General features: G+C 38.1%; 1 protein-coding gene across 1 annotated transcript in view; it reads left to right on the top strand.

Moving 5' to 3' along the window:
• The first annotated feature begins 242 nt into the window (after positions 1–242).
• The window catches only part of grk6 (G protein-coupled receptor kinase 6), a 57,132-nt gene continuing 35,505 nt past the window's right edge, over positions 243–21,869 (top strand). The window contains exons 1-2 of the mRNA XM_084387338.1: positions 243–512; positions 11,872–11,967. Coding sequence (XP_084243464.1) covers positions 461–512; positions 11,872–11,967 — 148 coding nt within the window. The 5' untranslated portion in view covers positions 243–460. The remainder of the gene's footprint in view (positions 513–11,871; positions 11,968–21,869) is intronic.

Below are 21,869 nucleotides of genomic sequence, written 5' to 3'. Positions count from 1 at the left end.
TATTGCCTAGTCTAACATCTATCATTTGTTATTATACTAATACTGTACACCTGATTGAAAATATGTCAGTTCTTCGTTTTATATGCTAAACCAATCACATACAGCGGGAAAGTAATGTTCTTTTAATGTCTTCTTCTTCTTCTTTTGTTTTCCACAGGACCGTTCAAGCAGGACGCTCCGGGTTGGTTACCAAGCAACGTCAGCATGTCTCATTAATATTCATGAGCTCAGCCTTTGCCATAGTAGGCTCTACGATCGACGCAAGTCCGAAGCTTCTGGGCGGGGAATCAGAGGAGCGAAACGGCAGAGCTGAGAGTAATTCAGGGTTAATAATATTCCGCCGTGGGGGGGAGCGGGGGAGGACACACATACACATACATACACACACACACACACATACATACACTGCCAACCCGGCGACGAGGTTGGGCCTGCGGTGCCTGCCTGCAACCCAGGAAACATGGAGCTCGAGAATATCGTGGCCAACACTGTTCTGTTGAAGGCGAGAGAAGGTAAGACATGACAGCCCGCCTGATCATTGTCACTTTTGACAGCTGTGTTCCTCAAACGCCGTGCTATTTGGCTCAAAACGATGGGGGATTCCCCTAAAGGAAGTTAGGCCAAAAAAGACAAGAGCAATTCAAAGAATGCATGCGTTATGATGCTTATTCATTTACGAATCAACCCGAGAGTTACACATTGATCACGGTGTGTTGCTCGCCGCCTGCTTTGTGTTGTGTTCCTAACCTTGAGCAAAAAAAAAGATGGACCTGTCAATCAAAAAAACATCTCCGTTTCTGTAAAAACCCTGTTTGGGTTTTATTTTACGACATTTCTAGTGTCCAGTGAGTTTCCGCATAAAGGAGAAGCGATAAACACTGTGTTGTCTGAAGTGTTATATATTGACAACAGTCATTAGTGTCTGTGTGCTCGAGATAAGCGCCTGAATTAACTGAACCTCTGATTTAACCGACCCTCTGTTTTTTTTAAAGTGTTTTTCAAAATACTGATCTGTCTACCTACTTGATAGTCAAAAATGGTGTCTAGTAGGCACTTTCAGTTGTTTATCATTTTTTTCTGCAGGTGTATTTCTCAAACATGAGGGAATCCTGCTGTATTTTCTCTCGTCCGTGTTCGTACGGTCTTGCGCTGCACACTTCGGCTACTAACGTTACATTTGTAACGAAAACGAACAATGGCAGCCACAAGGTCTCTAAAAGACCGCTGTGATTGTAGTTCATTTTATTCAGTATGAAATAATACAAATAAGTGTAAGAAGCATATGGTAATTTTTGTAGTTTTACGTTTATTACAAAATAAATACACACAAAAAAGTTTGTAGTTAGGCCCATACTAAATATACCAGGCAATGTATTACAAATGACAGTTGTTAACATTAGGACATTTTAAAATGTTGAAAGCTGTCTTATTCCATAGATGGTTTCAGTTTTGTCACTGCTGTATGATTGCTTAATGTGTTGTTTCCTCCTTTTTTAAGATGATATTTAGCACTAGCTTATAGGCAGAGCTCTATATTTATGGTTGTACTACATTCATTTTTCTTTTCTTTTGGGAAACTTGCTTGTTTATCTGATCAAAATTGGCTTCGCAGTATTGTAATATTGTAGTATTTATTAGAAATTATTTATCTGCGCACATCATTGATTAAAAATAATAATAATGTGCCCCCGTAATCCTTAATCAAATTAACTTTCCCTCCCTCTTGAAGCGACATCTCTTCTCTTCTCTGATGACACCGTTACTGGTCAACCTGTCAGTCACATGAGATCAACCAATAACAAACCAAAACAATCAATTCTTGTTTCACTTGGATATACATCACAATTGGGAAGAAAAGAATATCGCAACTTCTGTTTCATGGCAATTTTAAAGTTTAAAGGTTTTTGTTCAACCAAAAATGAAAAATCTGTCATAATTTACTCACCCCCATGTTGTTTCAAATCCGTAAGTCTTTCATTCGTCTTCGAAACACAAATGAAGAAATCTGAAAGCTTTCAGTCCCTCCATTTACAGTCTACGCATCTACCGCTTTTACGCTTCAAAAAGAGATTGTAAAACTAATCCAAATGAATTGAGCGGTTTAGTCCAAATTTCCTGAAGAGAACCAGTTGCTTTATTTGATGAACAGATTGAATTTAGGCTTTTATTCACATATAAGCTTTGATCAGTGAACATAAACAGAAGATCAACCGAACCTGCTTGATGCGTGAGAACAAACCTCATTGGTTCTTGCAGAAGCTCAAACATGCTGTGTAACACATGAGAATGAACCTCATTGGTTCTTGCTGAATCTCAAACGTAAAGCGTAACACGAGAATGAACCTCATTGGTTCTTACTGAAGCTCAAACGTAAAGCGAAACACGAGAATGAACCTCATTGGTTCTCTCACGTCAGGTGAACATACTTGAGCTTCTGTTTACCACAATTGATGTGTGAAATGTGAATAAAAGCCTAAATTCAATTTGTTTGTCATATAAAGTGATTGTGTCTCTTTAGAAAATTTGGACTAAACCACTCGTATTCAATTCATATGGATTAGTTTAACGATCTCTTTATGAACTTTTTGAAGCGTTAAATTGGTAGTTGCGTACTGTAGCTGTCAATGGAGGGACAATAAGCGAAAGTCCTACGGGTTTGGAACGACATGAGGGTTAGTCATTAATGACAGAATTTACATTTTGGAGTAAACTATCCCTTAAAGGAATTTGACTTCAACCTCAGTCTGTAAAAACTAATTAATAAAGCGATGACAGAAATGCACTTGCAGTGGAATTTCTTGTACATTTTGCGCAGCAGACTTCCATTGAATGTGCATGGTGCAGTCACATTTATCCATTGGATGGTCAAATTTTGCAGACAAAATGGAGTCATTCCAATAGAAAAATATGCAATTCACATGAGGGCAAAATAAATTCCTCTCGCCGTCGCAGTTTTTGCATGTTCAATTTGGTCACGCAAATTCTCTGTGCTGACCAACATAAAGCTGCGTGGTTTGATGCCATTGACAATGTAGAAATTTAGCTACTCTGACCTCACCTTAAATGCACCCTAAACACATATTTAACTTATTGTTTACTTTACTCCCTTATACTCTCTACTAGAGCTGCACGATTCTGGATAAATTAAGATAAATAATTTTTTTCAAACAGATCACGATTCTCCTATGATTCTGAATAGACAACTAAACAAAATAACGTCATAATGCCACAATCTATTTAAAATGTTTAATTAATCTGATTAATCTAAAAAAAATTCGGTTTGAATGAATGATTCAATGATTCACCTATAGGGCTGCACGATTAATCGGAATTAAATTGATCTCGATTGTGCAGAGGCTGCGAAATTTTATGCACTGCTTGAAACACAGCTCTGTGATCAGTAGTAAATGCTGCTCCTGAAGGCCAGAGGGCGCTTTCGCGAAGAAACTCCAAATATGCACCACCGAAGTACAATAATGCATCATTCCAGGAAATCCCTATGGGCATCCAAGGGGGTAATCCAGCACCCGGAAAGCGTACCTTCCCAGGGGGCTGCCAATGGTTAGCAAGCCATCACCTGCTGTTAGCATTCCATTGACTCCTATTCATTTTGGCGTCACTTTGACAGCAAATAACTTTACATCTGAGGCGTTTAAAGACTCTATTTATCCATTGTTTATTTCTAAAGAAACACGACAATGTATAAAAGGCTCCATTACCTTGTATCTTACGTTATTGGCCCCGTAGAAGCAGTTTTTGTAAAAATAGGCTAACGATTGCGTCATAACCAACCACGCGACTCTCTGTCGCACAGTAGAGAAATTACCGGATAGACAGGAGGAGAAGCTCGCGGGCAATCGGGGGGACGTGGAGGCATAAAGTCAAGGGAGAAGCCCATAGAGAGTCATAAAGTTGCTCCTGCTCCTAGCTCATGGAAAGCTCCTACTCACGCTCTCCGTCTCTGCAAGATTCGGAAGGGAATGATTCAGATTTCTCATGGCACAGCTACTAGAAGACTTACAACTGTCAGACAGGTTGCTCACGTCACATCTATGTCGTCAAGCTCAGTTTGAGTCTGCGCAGTACGGTCAGCCATCAGGAAGTGAGTGCTTCTAATTGACTTCACTTTTCTCCATTGAAGCCTATGGGGTCGCTGAGTCTATGTGGGCATCATACTATTGCTGTAGCTGAATAAACAAAAGATTGAAAAGCTTTGATTGATTAAACATGACTAATAAACACACGACTTTGGTTTATCCGAGTTCTTCAAGCCTTCTCAGGTATTTTCATGATGATATATATATATATGTATGTATGTGTGTGTGTGTGTGTGTGTGTGTGTGTGTGTGTTTTTTTAGAGATTTATTTTTGACGTTTTTGCCTTTTATTGGATAGGACAGTAGCTAGACAGGAAGCAAGGTGGGAGAGAGAGAGGAGGGATGGGATTGGGAAAGGTCCACGAGCCGGGACTCGAACTCTGGTCACCCGAAGCACAACGGCGCTACATGTCATAAAATCTATTTATAATGCAGTGCTGCTAAACGACATAGGCCTAGCCTTTATCACTGTATAGAATACTATGAAATAATCCTCCTGTTCAAAGGCGCCGTTTTATTGGTTGGTGCATAGCCAATGAAATGGACGTGATGATGTCATAAAACCCGCCTCCTCGTGGACGTTCTGAAACGCTAACATGGCTTAATGTATTTGACTGATATTAAAAGTAATAAATTATATCATCAAACTCAGTAAACACCATACTAATTAAGCACAGCCTACTATGTACTGAAAAGCCGATGATCCCAGAATAAATGCTAAACCCCTGGCACGACCTACTTGATTTTACATATTCTTATGTATGTTATTTTCTACTTGTTGTGAGGTGTATATGCATGTACAAATCTTTGTATATTTTTTTGTTGCATAAAAAAAAAGATCTGAAACGCTAACATGGCTTAATGCATTAGACTGATATTAAAATAAATAAATTATATTATCAAACTCAGTAAACAACACCATACTAAACAATACTATGTACAGAAACGCAGATCAGCACAGAATATGAACGCAACGCATTTAATTAAGACAGTGGTATTAAAAGACCAAACTTAGGAAACACCATGCCTACTAATAAAGCATTCAGAAAAGCAAATGAGCACAGAATATGAACGCAGCGCCTTTAATTGTACGTTAAGCATTTCCCTCCCATAGAAAACCAAGAAAACGCTTAAAGGAGAACTCCGGTCAATTTTAACATTGAGCTAATTTTTTTGTACATTTGGAGTGCTGTCAGTACAGAGAACAACGTTTCCTACACAGAGTTATCCTCTTTTTAAAATTTGCACCCTGTTGACTTCAATGGGGCAAGTTTTAAACCTGCTTTTAGCCTCTTAACATCCTTGATGTGTCATTACAAGTGCACAGGTCATGTGAGTGATTCCTTCGGAGTGAACGCGGGTGAATCTGACTACAGTAAATGTGAAAGAAATATATAAAAAATTGTGTTTATTCAGCCAGCGCAAATACCTGTATTTACATCCTGTTTTCGGTCGAAGTCCACAGTAGTCGATTGTCGAGTTCACGCGCGTGATCATAGGTACTAAACCTATGCGCGTGAACTCGACAATCGACTACTTTGGACTTCGACCGAAAACAGGATGTAAACACAGGTATTTGCGCTGGCTGAATAAACATCATTTTTTATATATTTCTTTCACATTTACTGCAGTCAGATGTAACACAATTTGTTATACATTATTAATAAAACACAGGCAGCAAGTTTATTTGCACTAAACACAAATTTGCTTTCTTTCATCATATTCTGGGCACATCGGCTTTTCTGTACATAGTAGGCTGTGCTTAATTAGTATGGTGTTTACCGAGTTTGATAATATCATTTATTACTTTTAATAACAGTCTAACGCATTAAGCCATGTTAGCGTTTCAGAACGTCCACGAGGAGGCGGGTTTCATGACATCATCACGTACAATAGAAGTCCCATTTCATTGGCTATGCGCCAACCAATAAAAAGTCTCCTTTGAATTGCAACAAACAGATTGAAGCTCAAAAAAGTGCATCCATCCATCATAAACAAACTCCAGAAGGGTAATAAAGGCCTGTCAAAATACCCGTCTAAATGCCCGTCTCAGCAAGTATTCTCTCGTTTATGTCACAGTTGAGAAGGAAACCGAATGTTTGTCCGTTTTTTTGGTCCGTGCATTCGGTCTTAAGTGACAGCACACACCTAATATTCCTACTGTTTGTGTCATTAATATTAATAAAACTACAAAATACAGTTTTAACGAAGATTAAACTATATTTAATTTCTACAGTGAACAAATAGTGTTATTTTACATTTAGGCCAAATTATTCATTTCTGTACCTGAATACTACTGTTAGACTTTGTTATTTAGTATTCATCTCTGCTTGTAATTTGTGTATTTGTTCTTATTTTATTACTGACTGTTCACTTGTTTTAAATAATGTGTGAACTTTATCAGTTAGGCTAGTAGCCTAGTTTTTGATGTAATATCAAAGAACTTCGAGTGAATAAATGAAAAGCAACGTCAGCCCTACTCTACGGTTAGAATCCTGCGTCCATAGCAACGCTCTGTTTTTCATGGCAACGGTGTGTTATACTTAGCAGCGGTCTGTTATCAAGAAATAACAGACCGCATTCTACATTAGAATTCAACCAAGCCATGGAATAAATAAATATATTTCTGTTTTTATTTATTTTTTTTTTTTTTTTTATCCGAAAAATGATCCGATCCGCCACTAGTTAATTGCGATTAATCGTGCAGCCCTACTCACTCATGAAGATTTCACTTGTTTCATTTCTAGATGAATCAGCATTTTTGAACAAATCTCTTGAACAAATTATTCAATGACATAGGCTACATTTTTTTTACAGCCACTTGTCCGCCTGGTGGCGTAACGATGGAATCGATACAATCGTAATATTTGACCGTTATTCGCTACCGTAGACATCAGTGTTTACTTTTGTCCCGGCACTTCTGTGATAATCTGAACTGTTGTAACACAGAAACAATGATACTGTGTGGTTGAAAAGACTGTGAAGCTGTTTCGTACCTACATATGAAAACTTCTCTCTGAATCAGCGGCAGCGCCAACACAGATCTGAATGTTCCGGTGTGATTTTGTCAAAAGTTGAATAGAAGTTTTAACAATGGAGGTGTTTCATTTCAATGCTGGGAACCCACAGGGTTTATAGGGCTCGCTCCACTTTTTCTCAGAAGAGCTGTTAAACAGAAAGCACAACAAGGAAGATGAGTGTTTTATATGCTATGTTCTATACTTTGTTGGTGATTTATATCGCGAATAGTGTGATGAAAGCAGGGCCTTTTTGGTAAGTGCTGGAGGCAAGTTTTGCACACAGTGAATGAAACCTCTTCACCTCTGCACTGCTGCTGCATAAACAGTATATTTCACAAGCCATTTGCATCTTGGCAACTTCCCACAACGATAATGACAGAGGTTTGCTACTGTATCCGTACCATTGCAATCTCTCCGCTGCAAACCATTTGTTTGAATTGCAAATAGCACACTGTGACGTTAAAGACATTTTATGTTACAAAATAAATGCTGTTCTACTGAACTCTCTATTCAAGAATCCTGGGAAAAATGTAACACTGTTTCCACAAAAATATTAAGCAGCACAACTGTATCCTCCATTGATTATAATAAGAAATGTTTTTTGAGCAGCAAAACAGCATATAAAAATAATTTCTGACCATTACGAAATGATTGCAGCTTTGCCATTACATTTTAAATTGTAATATGTTTCACAATATTGCTGTTTTTCCTGTATTTCTGATCAAATAAATGCTGCTGTGGTGAGAATAAGAGACTTATTTCAAAAACATAAAAATATATTTCCAGCCTCAAATTTTTTGGTAACACTTTACAATAAGGTTCATTAGTTAACATTAGTTAACTACTTTAGTTAACATGAACTAAGAATAAACACTACTTCTTCAGCATTTATTAATCTTAGTTAATATTAATTTCAACATTAAGGCTACTAATACATTATTAAAATCAAAGGTTGCATTTGTTAGCATTAGTTAATGCACTGTGAACTAACATGAACAAACAAGAACAGCTGTATTTTTATTAACTAATATTGACAAAGATGAAGACATTCTGTAACAAATGTATTGTACATGGTTAGTCAATTAAAATGAACCTTATTGTAAAGTGTTTTTACATTTTATGTCTGTGTAATAAAGAAGCACTGTCCGCAAACCAGCTTTCATTATCATCACCACAATCATTTTAGCAGAAAGTTTATATTTGTTATCATGGCACATCTCAGTGGCAGTTTTATGGTCAAAAATGTAATTTGATGATTTTTACATCATGATCATTTGTTTGAACTGCCTTTAGCACACTGCCTGACTTTACGTATCAATTATTGTCGAGTTATATCTTTGAGGTAAGTTGAGGTGCAAAGTCTGGGCTTTCACAGCAGGTTTTGATTATGTAAGATAATGAGGTTTCTCAACTGGGCTCATCTAGAGTCTCTTCTGTGAGAAAGTCTTTGCTGTGACGTACAGTCGTGTTTTGACCTCTTATCAGATCGCAGTCACAAGCTTCTCCCGTACATTTGTAATCATTTTATCTTCTGCCCTCCCGTCCTATCCCATTAGCGTCGAATCTATTCTTCAAATTCGCTCATAACCTAGCAACAATGCAAACACCTGGCCGTAGCTTTCACAAGAGTCCTCTCCATTCCCGACGAGCGTGTCCCACGCGCAGCATCGCTTCCTGACCTTTCTCTGCGCTGTCTGTTGACAAGCTCGCCGGGCCCAGCACCTGGGCCAGTCATTCTAATCGGGGAGCCCGAGCTGCCCTGATGACGTCAGCTAGGACAAGTGCGGGCCAGCAGGACATTCTCACGGCATTGGCGTGATTCTTTTCCTGAAATCGATCCAGGGACGTATTAGATGCGAGCTGAATGTAAAGATGTACAACCAGGGACTAAATCTTACGCCTGTTCATGTTAGACCAGAATTTCTCAGTGTTCTCTAGTTCAACTTTCCTTAGTGTGTAATGTTGCTGTTTGAGCATGAAAAATGTCTTCAAAGTTACAAAGCACACAAAAGTCGATCCAAAGCAAGTTATTCTCTATACCTATCAGTAAGCACTGTTTCTGAACTCCCTGAAATGCTTCCATTGTGGTCTTGAGTTTTTTCATGCGAACGTACACGCCACAAAATGCTCCTCATTTAAATAATTCCCGCCTAAGGCATATTCAAAAAAGGCTGGTTGAGGCCTGGTTGAGTTGTGTTAGTAATATGTTGTCGCCATGTCCAAGAGACGCTGTTTTTTTTCCAAAGGTGGTTTAGGGTTGATCAGCTTGTTCTTCTTGATTGTCATTATCGGACTCTGACTCAATCTTAGAGTGGTAAAACTGACGCAGTAGTTATTGTAGTTACAGTTACAGTGTTTACAGCTGCACCTCAGGAAGCCTCTAAGCAGATACTCGATGGTTATGTATGCCGTTACATTTCCGACACACGCTCTAAGATAGATAGACCAATCACAACACACTGGGGGCCAGCTGACCAATCGGAGCAGTGCTTTTCGGAAGGCAGGTTTTAAAGTAATCAAAGCTAAAAAAGATAGGGCTGGGCAAAAATAAAAAATTTCGATTAATTGCTTTTAAAAATGTGGTCGATTTCAACGTAAAAGACGTTCCCGACAGTTGAAGGAACTGTCACTGTCCCGATCATCGGACCAGTGCTGCGTGGTCACGAAAGTTTAGCACTTGCATGCGTTTTCAAGCCAATTGCCAATTAAGGCATTCACGCGAAAGATAACACAGCTGCGCATCTCAGACATGGCGCAAATAATAAAATGAATTCTCTTTCACGCAGATTTATCTCAAAATGCCTGCCTTTGCGAGTATCCAAGTAAACATTGTAGGTTATGGCTTAAGTAAACAGTAGAGAAAGAATGCATGTGTATCGTTATGTTGTATCCATGCATTAGTCTTAAAGTGACAGCAGACTAATATTCCTGCTGCTGTCTGCGGAAATCACTCCCTGCTCTTCACTGAATAACGTTTTTGTAACTTCAATTAGGATTAACTTCTATTTAATTTGTACAGTGATTTACATTTGACTACTTTATTCAATTTCTGTACCTGAGACTGTAGGTTAGACCTACCTAAAAAAAACCCTTAAAATCACTGATTATTTCATTCGTATCTTTGTTCTATTGTATTTATTTATTTGCGTTATTGCTTGTAGTTAAATTATTTGTTCTTTTTTTGACTGTTAACTTCTATTTAATAATCTTTGAAATGTAAATTAGCTAGTAGTTTTAGCTGTGGTATCGAAATTGGAATCGAGAATTGTTAAACTTCAATGGTATCTAAAAATTTCGGTGTCAACTTTATTTTTTACAATACAAGGTTACATGGGTCAAAAACAAGAACTATTTTATTAATGTATTACTTTTTTTCTGGGCTGGGGCCAGTGAAAAATCATTGTATCGAATCGAATCGAATCGAACTGAGATCTTGTGAATCGGAATCTCAATCGAATTGGGACACTTGTAACGAATTTCCCCATTGTGGGATAAAATAAAGGTTTCTAATTGTATCGATACCCAGTCCTAAAAACAGAGCGTTCAGAGAGTGGGCAAATTCCAATCGCAAGTGAGCATCTCTATGCCCTACTCACTCCGAAGGGCAGAGCCCTTGACGTGGGGACTTTGGAGGGAGCAGGGCACTTGTGTTGCCCTGAACAACTTGAATTATTCTGCTTACATTAACTCCAACTCTCCTGCCATATCTTCATTTAAAAATGAATTGCAAGGACTTGTCTCCCTGGGTCACATGACCATAATGATTAAATTACTTCCTTGAAGTGACCATCGTCTTTCAAGAAAGGATTCAGTTGTTCACTATAAATGGCCCCTTCCTGAATCGTTTGGAATTCGCCAAGAGGGTGAAAACGGGTGTTGCAACAATGCAAGTGATAATAAAGTTCATCATATTAGAATGATTTCTGAAGGATCGTGTGACACTGAAGACTGGAGTAATGATGCTGAAAATTCTGCTTTTCCATCAAAGGAATAAATTACATTTTAAAATATATTAAAATGGAAAACAGTTTTTGAAATTGTAATATGTCACAATATTACTGATTTTCCTGTAATAAAGTGTTTTTGTGAACATATGAGACTTCTTTCAAAAACATTAAAAGTCTTACAGACCCCCAAATTTTGAATGGTAGTGTGTATGTGCAAAAAAAATAAAAAATATATAATATATATAATTTTTATAATAAAGGATCACTGTCTGCAAAACTGCTATCATTGTCGTCACGGAAAACATTTGAGCAATTTATTCCCAAACCGTTTCTATTTTAGATATGATTTTTACATCATGATCACTGAGTAGGTTTATTAAGTGTCATTACCAGAATAGTCTCTAAGCATTTTAGAAATTTCTTTTTATTTCCAGTTCAAAGCTATCTGCTGTATTAGCCAGCCCAAGTCTTCTCTTAAAAGAGAGAAATGTTGTTACCATCACACAGGGTCAAACATCCACACCATCACGCATTATTACCAGAATCCACTTGATACATCTGAGAAATGTTTTAACATCCATGAAACAATTTGAAGAAGTCTTATTTTTCCAAGCTTTCAAAAGTGTCCTAATTGAAGAATTACCCATATATGGCCTATTATTATTCACATAATAGGATAATATATACGTATTCATATCCCATTCAGTCTTCTAAAGCCCACCTGTGTTAAGATAGTAATCTAATAGCATTTTAGAGCCTGTATGCAGTTCCTGCCTCTAATTTGATCTTTGCTTGATTCCTTTGCAGGAGGGGGTGGGAACAGAAAAGGCAAGAGCAAGAAATGGAAACAGATGCTTCAGTTCCCTCATATAAGCCTGTGTGAGGAGTTACGTCAGACTATAGGTACACAGCTCATGTTTATATCAAATATGTCGTAAGTGTTGATATGCAAGTCACATTCATGTCATATGAACAAACTGTTCACTGGTATAGAAGTTTTCAAATTTTTTTTTTTATTCTCTGTCATTTTATTGTGGCTGTTTTGTGGTGTCTTAAAGCCATCTGAAATGTGATTGCAGAGAAATATGGCAAAATGCAAGGAAAATACCCATCTTAAATTGCTGTGGTTCGCCTGGTGATACTAATATCACGTTAGTAATAAAATTATGAACTCATTTTTCATACGAGTGAAAAAAAATACATGGATTTATATTGATGGAATGTCTTAAATAGTATAGCAGAAGTCTAAATTATCATTCTTAAATTTGGGGACAGAAAAACAGGAATCACCATATGGCCTAATGTGATTATTAACCTTAAAAAAAAACATGATTCCATTAATTAGATGTGAGCGCTGCACGTTCAATTTCAAAATATGGCATTGCTGCGGTTTCAGAGCATTTCTCAAATGAGTACCTCACATTTATGCCAAGTGATTGCTTATGAGGAATGTTGATGAATTACGACAGTGCTGTCTATACTTAAACATAACTTTATGCTGTCTATACTGTAAAATATTGTGAATGGTTATGAGTGCACATTTTATCTCCCTCATCTTTTTTGAATGAGCTGCTAAAAGTAAAGCATAGAAATTTCAAAATAAAAATCCCAGGTGTATTTTGGTAGCCTGACTACGTCAGACTTCCTACTTCCGCTCAATTTCATTTCGCTCCTGTAGTCAGTCTGAGATAGCAGCTTATCTTTCAGTTTTCCACCGGCCTTCAGACGGCCGGGCCAATCAACGAACAGAGGGCGGGCTGAGAGCCGTGACGTGGATGCTGATTGTACCGTGGTGGATGCGTAGATTTACTTCACATAATCTGCAAAAGTCGTTCACAGCCATGTTCACTCCGGTATTTCGCTCGATGGTTTAGTTTTTGCATCATACATGCGTTTACAGTGGAAGTTAGATGCGGCTGAGCCGGCGTATAACACACGCCATAACCAAACGTCATGTGATTGGCTTACGGGTAACCAATGATTTTAAACGTCAGACAAGCGCCCCCTAGTAAGAGAGAAAACACTTCTCTATTATGCCATTCCAGACTCTGTATACGAAGCAAAGTGAAGTAGCAGAGTCTGGTATTACCAGGCTAGTATTTTGGGCTTGTTTATAATGAAAAGTTCCTCATTATGCCAAAAATAAATAAATAAATAATCTTTTGGTTATTATTAGTATTTTGGTCACAAAATTATTGGCTAATATAAAAATTCTGTATTATTTTGTCTGAAATGAAATTATTAAAAATAAATCATTATAAATGCTACAACTTAGGCATCACAATATTGTAATGTGCTGTATGAAAAAGGGGAGCCAGTGTTATTATTAAAATGGTTTAGTTATTAAAAATCAGTGCGTTAACATGCACCCTCATATTGTGATTTATAATGGAATTTTGGCAAGATTGCGATTAAACTATCTCATGTAAACACAATATTTCGATCAAACTAATGCAATTTAAGTTCATAGCCTAATCGTAGTAACAACATTCACATTAAACTATGTGGCGTACACCGTTTTTAATCGCAATAAACAGTCATGGAAACACCACAATTATACTTTTTTGTTTGAAAACGCATCTTTTTCTCTCCGTTTTGGCCTTCCGTCCACAATGAGACGGCGTTTTTATTAATGAAAACGAAGCTTTTTGAAAACGCTCTCCAAAGTGGATAAATTTGAAAACGCCGGTTTCGTGTTGTAGGATACGCTTACACGACAACGATATGCTTAAAAAGGAGAGGTTTTTCCTTTGAGTTTTCCGCGTGCAGACGATACCATTGTCAAAACGATCCCCATTCACACGGATCTGTGAAAAGAACTAAAAAAGCTGTATTCTGACGCCAGGCCATTAGATGGCGATGAAACTCTATAGACTGAACACGTAATACGCATGAGCATGACGTCATCGTCTTCAGAGATTCGTGTTTTTGTTGTTTACACGGAGACCGTTTTCAAAAACTTGCACTTTGAAACCCGTTTTCAGCTACCCGAAACGCTGTTGTCGTGTAAATGAACGGCCAAAACGCATTAAGGGCCCTATCTTGCACCCAGCGCAATTGACTTTGTACACCGACGCATGTATCATTCCTATTTTGCACCCTACTTTTCCCTCCACAGACGCGCGTCTGGTTAACTAAGAAATACACTTGCGCTCCCGGGGGCGGTTCAGCGCAAAGAGGAGGCGTGTTCCGGCGCAAACGTTCCCTCATGCTATTTTGCAGGTTTAGGAAACAATTCCGCCACTGACCGAAAAAAACTAGTTTAAAGTCAGTGGCGCGTTGCGCATGTTATTATATGCTATTTTAAGGGCGCATGCTTGGCCATAATCAATGTAGCGAGTGCACAACGTGCATACACTTCGATTCTCTCATCTACACAGAAGCAGCAGTTTTCATTTTTGCAAATCATACATTATTACGATAGATAGATAGATAGATAGATAGATAGATAGATAGATAGATAGTTTATTATAAAAGCATACATCTAGCTTACACATTTACCCAAATTATCATACGCCTGTTTAACCGAAGTTAATTAGGGTGTGTTTCTCCATCCCCAACGACACTTCTCTGTGTTTTACGGCCCTGACGAGAACGTCGGTCTCCTCGGCTGTGAACGCTCCTCGCGTGCGCCTGGCAAATCCGCTGTTATAATAGGAATCCGCTATAGAACAAGCGCGCCTGCTCTTAAAGGGACTGTGAGATGACGCTCTGATTGGTTTATTTCACGTTACGCCCAAACCACACCTAAGAATAATGAAGCTACTTCAGACCAACCCATTTTAGATTTGCGTCGGGCGCAAGAGTCATTTATCCCGCCAGTATAATAGCAACAGCGCCCAAGACCCGCCCACAAAGTTACTTGCGTTTCGCGCTTGATACTTGCGTTTCAGATCGTTAAAATAGGGCCCTATAAGTGTTTCGTTGTTAGTTGAAAACGGTGTCGTGTAAACAGCCCCTGAGACGGCGTTTTTATTAATGAAAGCGAAGCTTTTTGAAAACGCTCTCCAAAATGGATAAATTTGAAAACGGCGTTTTCGCGTTGTAGTGTGGACTGTGAAACCAGAGGTACTTGAAAACAATGACGCATGTTTAGTCATGTGATGCATATTGTACCAATAGATATTCATGTTTATACCGGTATTGTGCCAGTTGCTAAAATATGTTACTTTGCACACTCTTCATATCACAGTCCTGCAAAGCTGACAGAAAATGTACTCCTGCCAGAAGAATTGCGTGATAACTTTATTATTTATTTTTCCTTCTGTATGATCTCAGTGAGCTTTTGTGAGGGTTTAAGCATGCGCAGTAAGGGTGAATTCCCGACGTTTCAGTGTGGATAAGAAACCTTTGGAAAATGCCTGAAACCGATAGTCATGAACGAAGAGCGTTTTTAAATGAAAGAGAGAGGTGTTTATTTGTTACACTGATAATTTACTTGTGAAAATGCAAATTAATTCACAACTTCAATTTTCAAGTACAAGTTATTTAGGTGCAAGTCTTGATATTTGTGTGTTGGAACAGGAAGTGTTTCGCTCATTGTTTCTTGTTTCTTCTTTTCATCGTAATAGTAGAATGTTGGCGAAACAGATTGGGTGTTAGCGTCAAAAGTTTCTATTTACAACGTGCTTCGCAGCGTTGAGCAATGTTGCCAATCACGAACATATCAGATGATTTCTTGAACATAATTAGACGTGTTTCAATTAGAATCCACTCACGACTCAAAGTTCTACACGCTCGCGAATCCTCTCATCATAAGTTAACTTATTACAAACAAAGTGTAGAAATGATGTCCTCTAAATAAGAGATTTATTGTGCTTCAGTCAGCTTCATTGATTATAACGGAACTTTGTGAGATCGCGATGAATTGAGGTGACAGTTTTTTTTAGGTAATTATAAAGGGAGCTAGGCTTATCCAATCAGAATTGAAATACAACTTTTTTTGCTGCATTGAGGCAATGGTTATTTTTTAGGTGTGTAACGATACCCTCATGTCACGATTCGATACATGCACAATTTCATTTATTTATTTATTTTGGGCGAACTATACACAATACATTTTGTCACTATCCACGATACATATTGCATTTTTGCATTGCAGTATATTGTGACACGATACATTGTTACACCCCTATTATTTATTAGGCCTATTCGAATTGGCTGCCATGCTAAATCACGAACGAAGCTGCTTTAATAACAAATCATTTATCGGGAGCGTTCATGCTGGGATTTGTAGTAGGTTGTTGCTAGATGACAGTAACTTGAAACCATTTCCTGACACACTATTTAAAATGTGTTTTTAAGGAGGAAGCGCATCTAACCTTACCCTGGAGTTGGTTTACCCTTTGCCTATGCAAACAAGGTGTCGCACATGTGCAGAGACTAGCGCGTGCATAGATTCACACACACACAAACACATTCCCATATTTTTGTATGTCTGTTTGGCTCCTTCTGAGGTTAAATACGTTAGTCCAGCTGTTTTGCAGTCTTTGTAAAGGTTATGCATATGCAATATTGTATAAAATTGTATTATGTAAACTGGGATGTTGAGAATGTAGATTGGCCACAGAGTTTCATGTCTGCGTCAGTTGACAGGGTAAGTGTGCGGCTGTTGTTGAGGAGAGGAAACTGTGGCTAGGCCAGAAAGAGGAAGTTAACTGTCATTTTTTTTACGTTAGTCACTTAATTCTTGTCAGGATGAGAAAAAAAATCTGTCATTTGTGCAGTTAATGTCTTTGATTTTGCACCGGGAATGTACAATTCAATACATTTTGCAGATGCGTTGTGAATTGATTTGTTTAGACTTTTACATTTTTATTTACAGTATGTCTGCCGCCATGTTACCAACTTTTGCTGAATCAGTTTCCTTTAGAAGTCGCATAGATGTTCTTACCAAATCTACTGTTGCAATGTGTGTATCTGCATGCTGTCCGCCACTGCACCTCCCCATATGGAAGTAAAATAATGTCAAATGTTTCTGAAACAAAAAAGCCTGTTGAATTGCCCTACTTGGAAAAAAATAGGCATTGCATTAACCATGCTTGCATTTGAATGCATTGTATTTTTAGGGCTTGCATTTTTATGGGCTAAAATTCAACATGGTTGAATATTTAAGCTGTGAATATTTCAATTAAAAACATTTCAAACAAAAATTAAATAATCCATATTCACCTTTCATATTTCACTTCCAAAATATTCAAACTGTTTAAAAATACAACCTATAATATTCAACAGGCATTTTTCGGTCCATTTTATTTCGCTTTGCAAATTCGCTTCCACAAATTCAGTGGTTCAAATTCGACAGTAAATTCAACATTGACATCCAGGAACTGCAGGAAAAGCAGTAGATTGCCGAGCATACTCTCCATCTGCTGTTAGTGGACCTCACCAGCAGGTGGTGCAAAAGCGCGTGTTGTTGAGTTAGAGCAAGCCATTCATTCATAAAACTCAGTTACAGCAATGCAAGTGTATTTGTGATTATTATGACGGCGGTTTTATGTTAAATTCAGTGTCTTCACGGTTACTTTTCCTGTGTTGCCTACATGCATCTTTCTCTACCGTGAACGAGATTAATGTTATTCCCCAATGCGGATGTACAGATCCAATGTAACATTTTTTAGTTTGACATATATTTCTCTTGGTTGTTTAGTTGCCTTAACTTTATATTTTGGCGATGTGCCTCATGCAGGCTATTAGGGTTTCCCTCAATACTGCTGGACATATAAAACGCGTAACGTAGCTTAATGTACTAATACAGTGATATTAAAAACCAAACTCGCAGGCAAGCAGATGGACTCAGAATAACGCGCAAAGCTTAATGCTGAGCGTTTCCCAGTGATATACTGGCATAAAGTTGGCTTGACATTGGACATTCGCACATTTAGGAACAACCTAACTTCAATAGCATTTGAATAGAACGACTTACAGTTATAAAACCAACTGTAAAGTGTTCATGTAGTGTCAGGCATACTGCGCACCCTTTGGATTTTTTATATTTTTTCAAATTAATTAAAGTTTGCTATTGAAGTTAGAAACGTGTATGCCAATGTTGTATGCAACTTTGGAGACGGTCCCTAAATGTGCGAATGTCCAATGTCAAGCCAATTTGACATTTATTAGGCTACATTTAGTCATTTAGCAGATGCTTTTATCCAAAGCGATTTACAGTTAAACTAACAATAGGAGGACAACAATATGCAGGTGCTATGACTCTTCCCAGTTTAAGCTAATGCAATACACGTAGGCATAGCCTACTATACTATATATATATAGAGAGAGAGAGAGAGAGAGGGGAAGAGAAAAGAAAGTGTTAGTATTAATTGACCAAGTGTTGATTTTGTACCAGTATATCACGAAACGCTCTGCATGAAACTTTGCGCATTAAGTTCATATTCTTTCATGCTTGCCTGTAGCCAGTAGCCTACAGCCTACATTCCCAATAAGGTGCGAGTTTGGTCTTTTATATCACTGTATTAGTCCATAAAGCTACATTAAAGCGTTTTGTCCCGACGGAAGGGGAATCCTTGAGTATGAGGTATTGAGGGAAACCGATTATAATCAGGGGGGCAGCGTTTCATATTATTTTGAAGCTTCCCCGGGCGCCGCCATTGGCTAGCGGACCCCCACCTGCTTTTAGCGTCCCATTGACTCCCATTCATTTTGGCGTCACTTTGACAGCAAATAACTTTACATCTGAGGCGTTTAAAGACTCCATTACCTTGTAGCTTACGTTATGGCCCCGTAGAAGCAATTTATGTAAAAATAGGCTAACGATTGCGTCATAACCACGCGACTCTCTGTCGCACAGTAGAGAAATACCTTATGGACAGGAGGAGAAGCTCGCGGGCAATCGGGGGGACGTGGAGGCAGAATGACAAAATAATTAATCAGAATACCTACTAAAAGTTTCTCCTGCTCCTAGCTCATGGACACCTCCTACTCACACTCTCCGTCTCTGCAAGGTTCGGAAGGGAATGATTCAGATTTCTCTTGGCACAGCTACTAGAAGACAGACGGGTTACTCACGTCACATCTACGTCGTCAAGCTCAGTTTGAGTCTGCGCAGTACGGTCGACCCCCAGGAAGTAAAAGCTTCTAATTGACTTCACTTGTCTCCGTTGAATCCAATGGGGTCGCTGTGTCCAGTTTATATACTGTCTATGATTATAATCCCGTTCATAGAGAAAGCTGATGACATGTCGGCTACACAGGGAAAGTAACAATGAAGTTATTGAATGAAACATAAACACAGCTTTTGCGTCTTTATCATCTTTTCCGCATATATACTGACAAAGATAATCATTTTCATTTTATGAATGAATGGCTTGCTCTAACTGTTGCTGGTCTTCGTCAACAACACGCGCTTTTGCACCACCTGCTGGTGAGGTCGACTAACAGCAGATGGAGAGTATGCTCGGCAATCTACTGCTTTTCCTGCAGTTCCTGGATGTCAATGTTGAATTTACTGTTGAATTTGAACCACTGAATTTGTGGAAGCGAATTTGCAAAGCGAAATAAAATGGACCGAAAAATGCCTGTTGAATATTATAGGTTGTATTTTTAAACAGTTTGAATATTTTGAAAGTGAAATATGAAAGGTGAATATGGATTATTTAATTTTTTAATAAAGAAAATGTGTTTAAAATGTTTTTGGTTGAATATTTAAGCTGTGAATATTTCAATTATGTTGAATTTCAGCCCATAAAAATGCAAGCCCTAAAAATACAATGCATTAAAATGCAAGCATGGTTAATGCAATGCCTATTTTTTTCAAGTAGTGCAATTCAACAGGCTTTTTTGTTTCAGAAACATTATTTTACTTCCATACTCCCAACTCAAAAACTTCCACTTTTCTTGCTTAAATTACCCTGTGCTTAATGTTAAAGGGGTGGTTGATTATGATTTCACTTTTTTAACTTTAAGTAGTGTGTAATGTTGCTTTTTGAGCATAAACAACATCTGCAAAGTCACGATGCTCAAAGTTCAAAGACAAGGGAGATATTTTCTTTTATAGAAATTGCTTTGTAAGGACTAACAAACCTCCCAGGTTAGTGACATCATGAACCCTAAAATTTACATAAACCCCACCCCCGGGAACGCGATTTACAGATTATCATGACAGAAAATGCTAATCAATGACTAGAAGATAACTACACAAAAGCTACATAAATTCATCAACTAACCATTCAGAAATGTTGTCTAGATGTTGTCACTTGTTCTTGAGTCTCTCCATCTTTCTGACTTCAGTTTGAACAAAAAAGGCTAAAAGTTGTAGAAATATTCAGTGCATGTCTGTGTGAGTTAAAAAGATACAAGCTGTTGAAGCTCCGCCCCCTGTGCTGGGAGCAGCAGTTCATTTGCATTTAAAGGGACAGACAGAAAAACGGTGCGTTTTTGCTCACCCTCGAAAAGTGACAACTTTAAAGGCACAATATGTAACTTTTTTGCTTTAAAAGTAGCAAAAATCACTATATCTATGTTATATATATTTTTTAGTTGTGTACATTATCCCGACTGTTTCCAACAACTTTCAAACCAGGAGAAATTTATAATTTAATTAGAAGACACGTTCCGTTTCTTTATTTCTGTTTTGTTGCCGTCAATGGCGTCATATCCGCGTTGTCCCTGGTTTCCGCTCGTACTGCCATAGCAACCAGAGCTATTAACCAGAGCCCTTTGATAGTAACCAAAGCGACAGACGTGGACAACTGTGTAGTTCGCAATGTCTATCTGCACGCTGTTGTTGTTTCGTTCAAACATTATGGACCATGGCAAGCAGACTTTGGATAAAAAAGGAGAACTTAAACGAGAATCAATATCAGCGCGGTGTTTTCGAGATGCCGAGAGCTCCACGTCCGAGACTTCGACCGCTCCTACATGTACTTTATTAAACAGGTGAGCACATTTACATAAAACTAATCAATGTTATATAGTTCAACAATGATAAAATGTTAGAATATGATCTGTATGTTATTCTAATGTTGATCTAGCTTACTGCTAGTCTCATACAGACAAACTAACACATAAATTTCAACACATTCAAATGCAGTTTAGTGTGATAGTGTAATGTTAGACCAAGTGAAACAGCGCTGCGTTACCTCACAAGTTTAATTTGTCTAATAAACTGACCTGTGAGTTGTAATTCTGCACTTGCGTGTAGTTCGGTAGAATGAAATGTCCATATTCCTTTTATATCTGCGGGACTCGCGTCGCGTGTGGAGCTGATAGCTGTCTCTTAGCAATCCCGAACTGCTTCATATCAAGGTCATGATAAAAACATTGATGTATTCACTCATCCATAAACATTATTAGATCGGTCGGCTTGACGTTGACGACAAGATCCATAATTCTTAGCAAATGTTGCATCATCAAACTACGCCTTTGTTATTGTAAAGAGGTTAGCGACCCCTAGCGGTGAAAAATTCCATACTGTACGTTTAACATGCTATAAAAATATCCGCGGGGTATTTTGAGCTAAAACTTACAGACACTTATTTTACATCTTGTGAAAAGGGTATTATACCACCCCTTTAAAAAGAAAATGACATGAGTAAAATGTACATATGTGGTTTCAACAACCAGATGCATTTACACTTGTCCAGTTTCGTCTGGCATTGGCCCAGACGACCTCCTGAAGTGGTTTAAGCAATCGGATTCAAATCCATCTCGAATGCATTTCGGAGGGCATTTACTTCTGGTCTTTTCACGATCGGATAGCTATCCGATCACAGAAAACGCATGAAGTGGCCAGGTGTAAACAGACCCTTAGAGAGCAGGATGGCCGATATAAAGCGATATATAATATG

The sequence above is a fragment of the Rutilus rutilus genome, assembly GCF_951802725.1.
Source record: "Rutilus rutilus genome assembly, chromosome: 18".
NCBI classification, from domain to species: domain Eukaryota; kingdom Metazoa; phylum Chordata; class Actinopteri; order Cypriniformes; family Leuciscidae; genus Rutilus; species Rutilus rutilus.
This window is presented reverse-complemented; position numbering and strand designations above follow the sequence as displayed.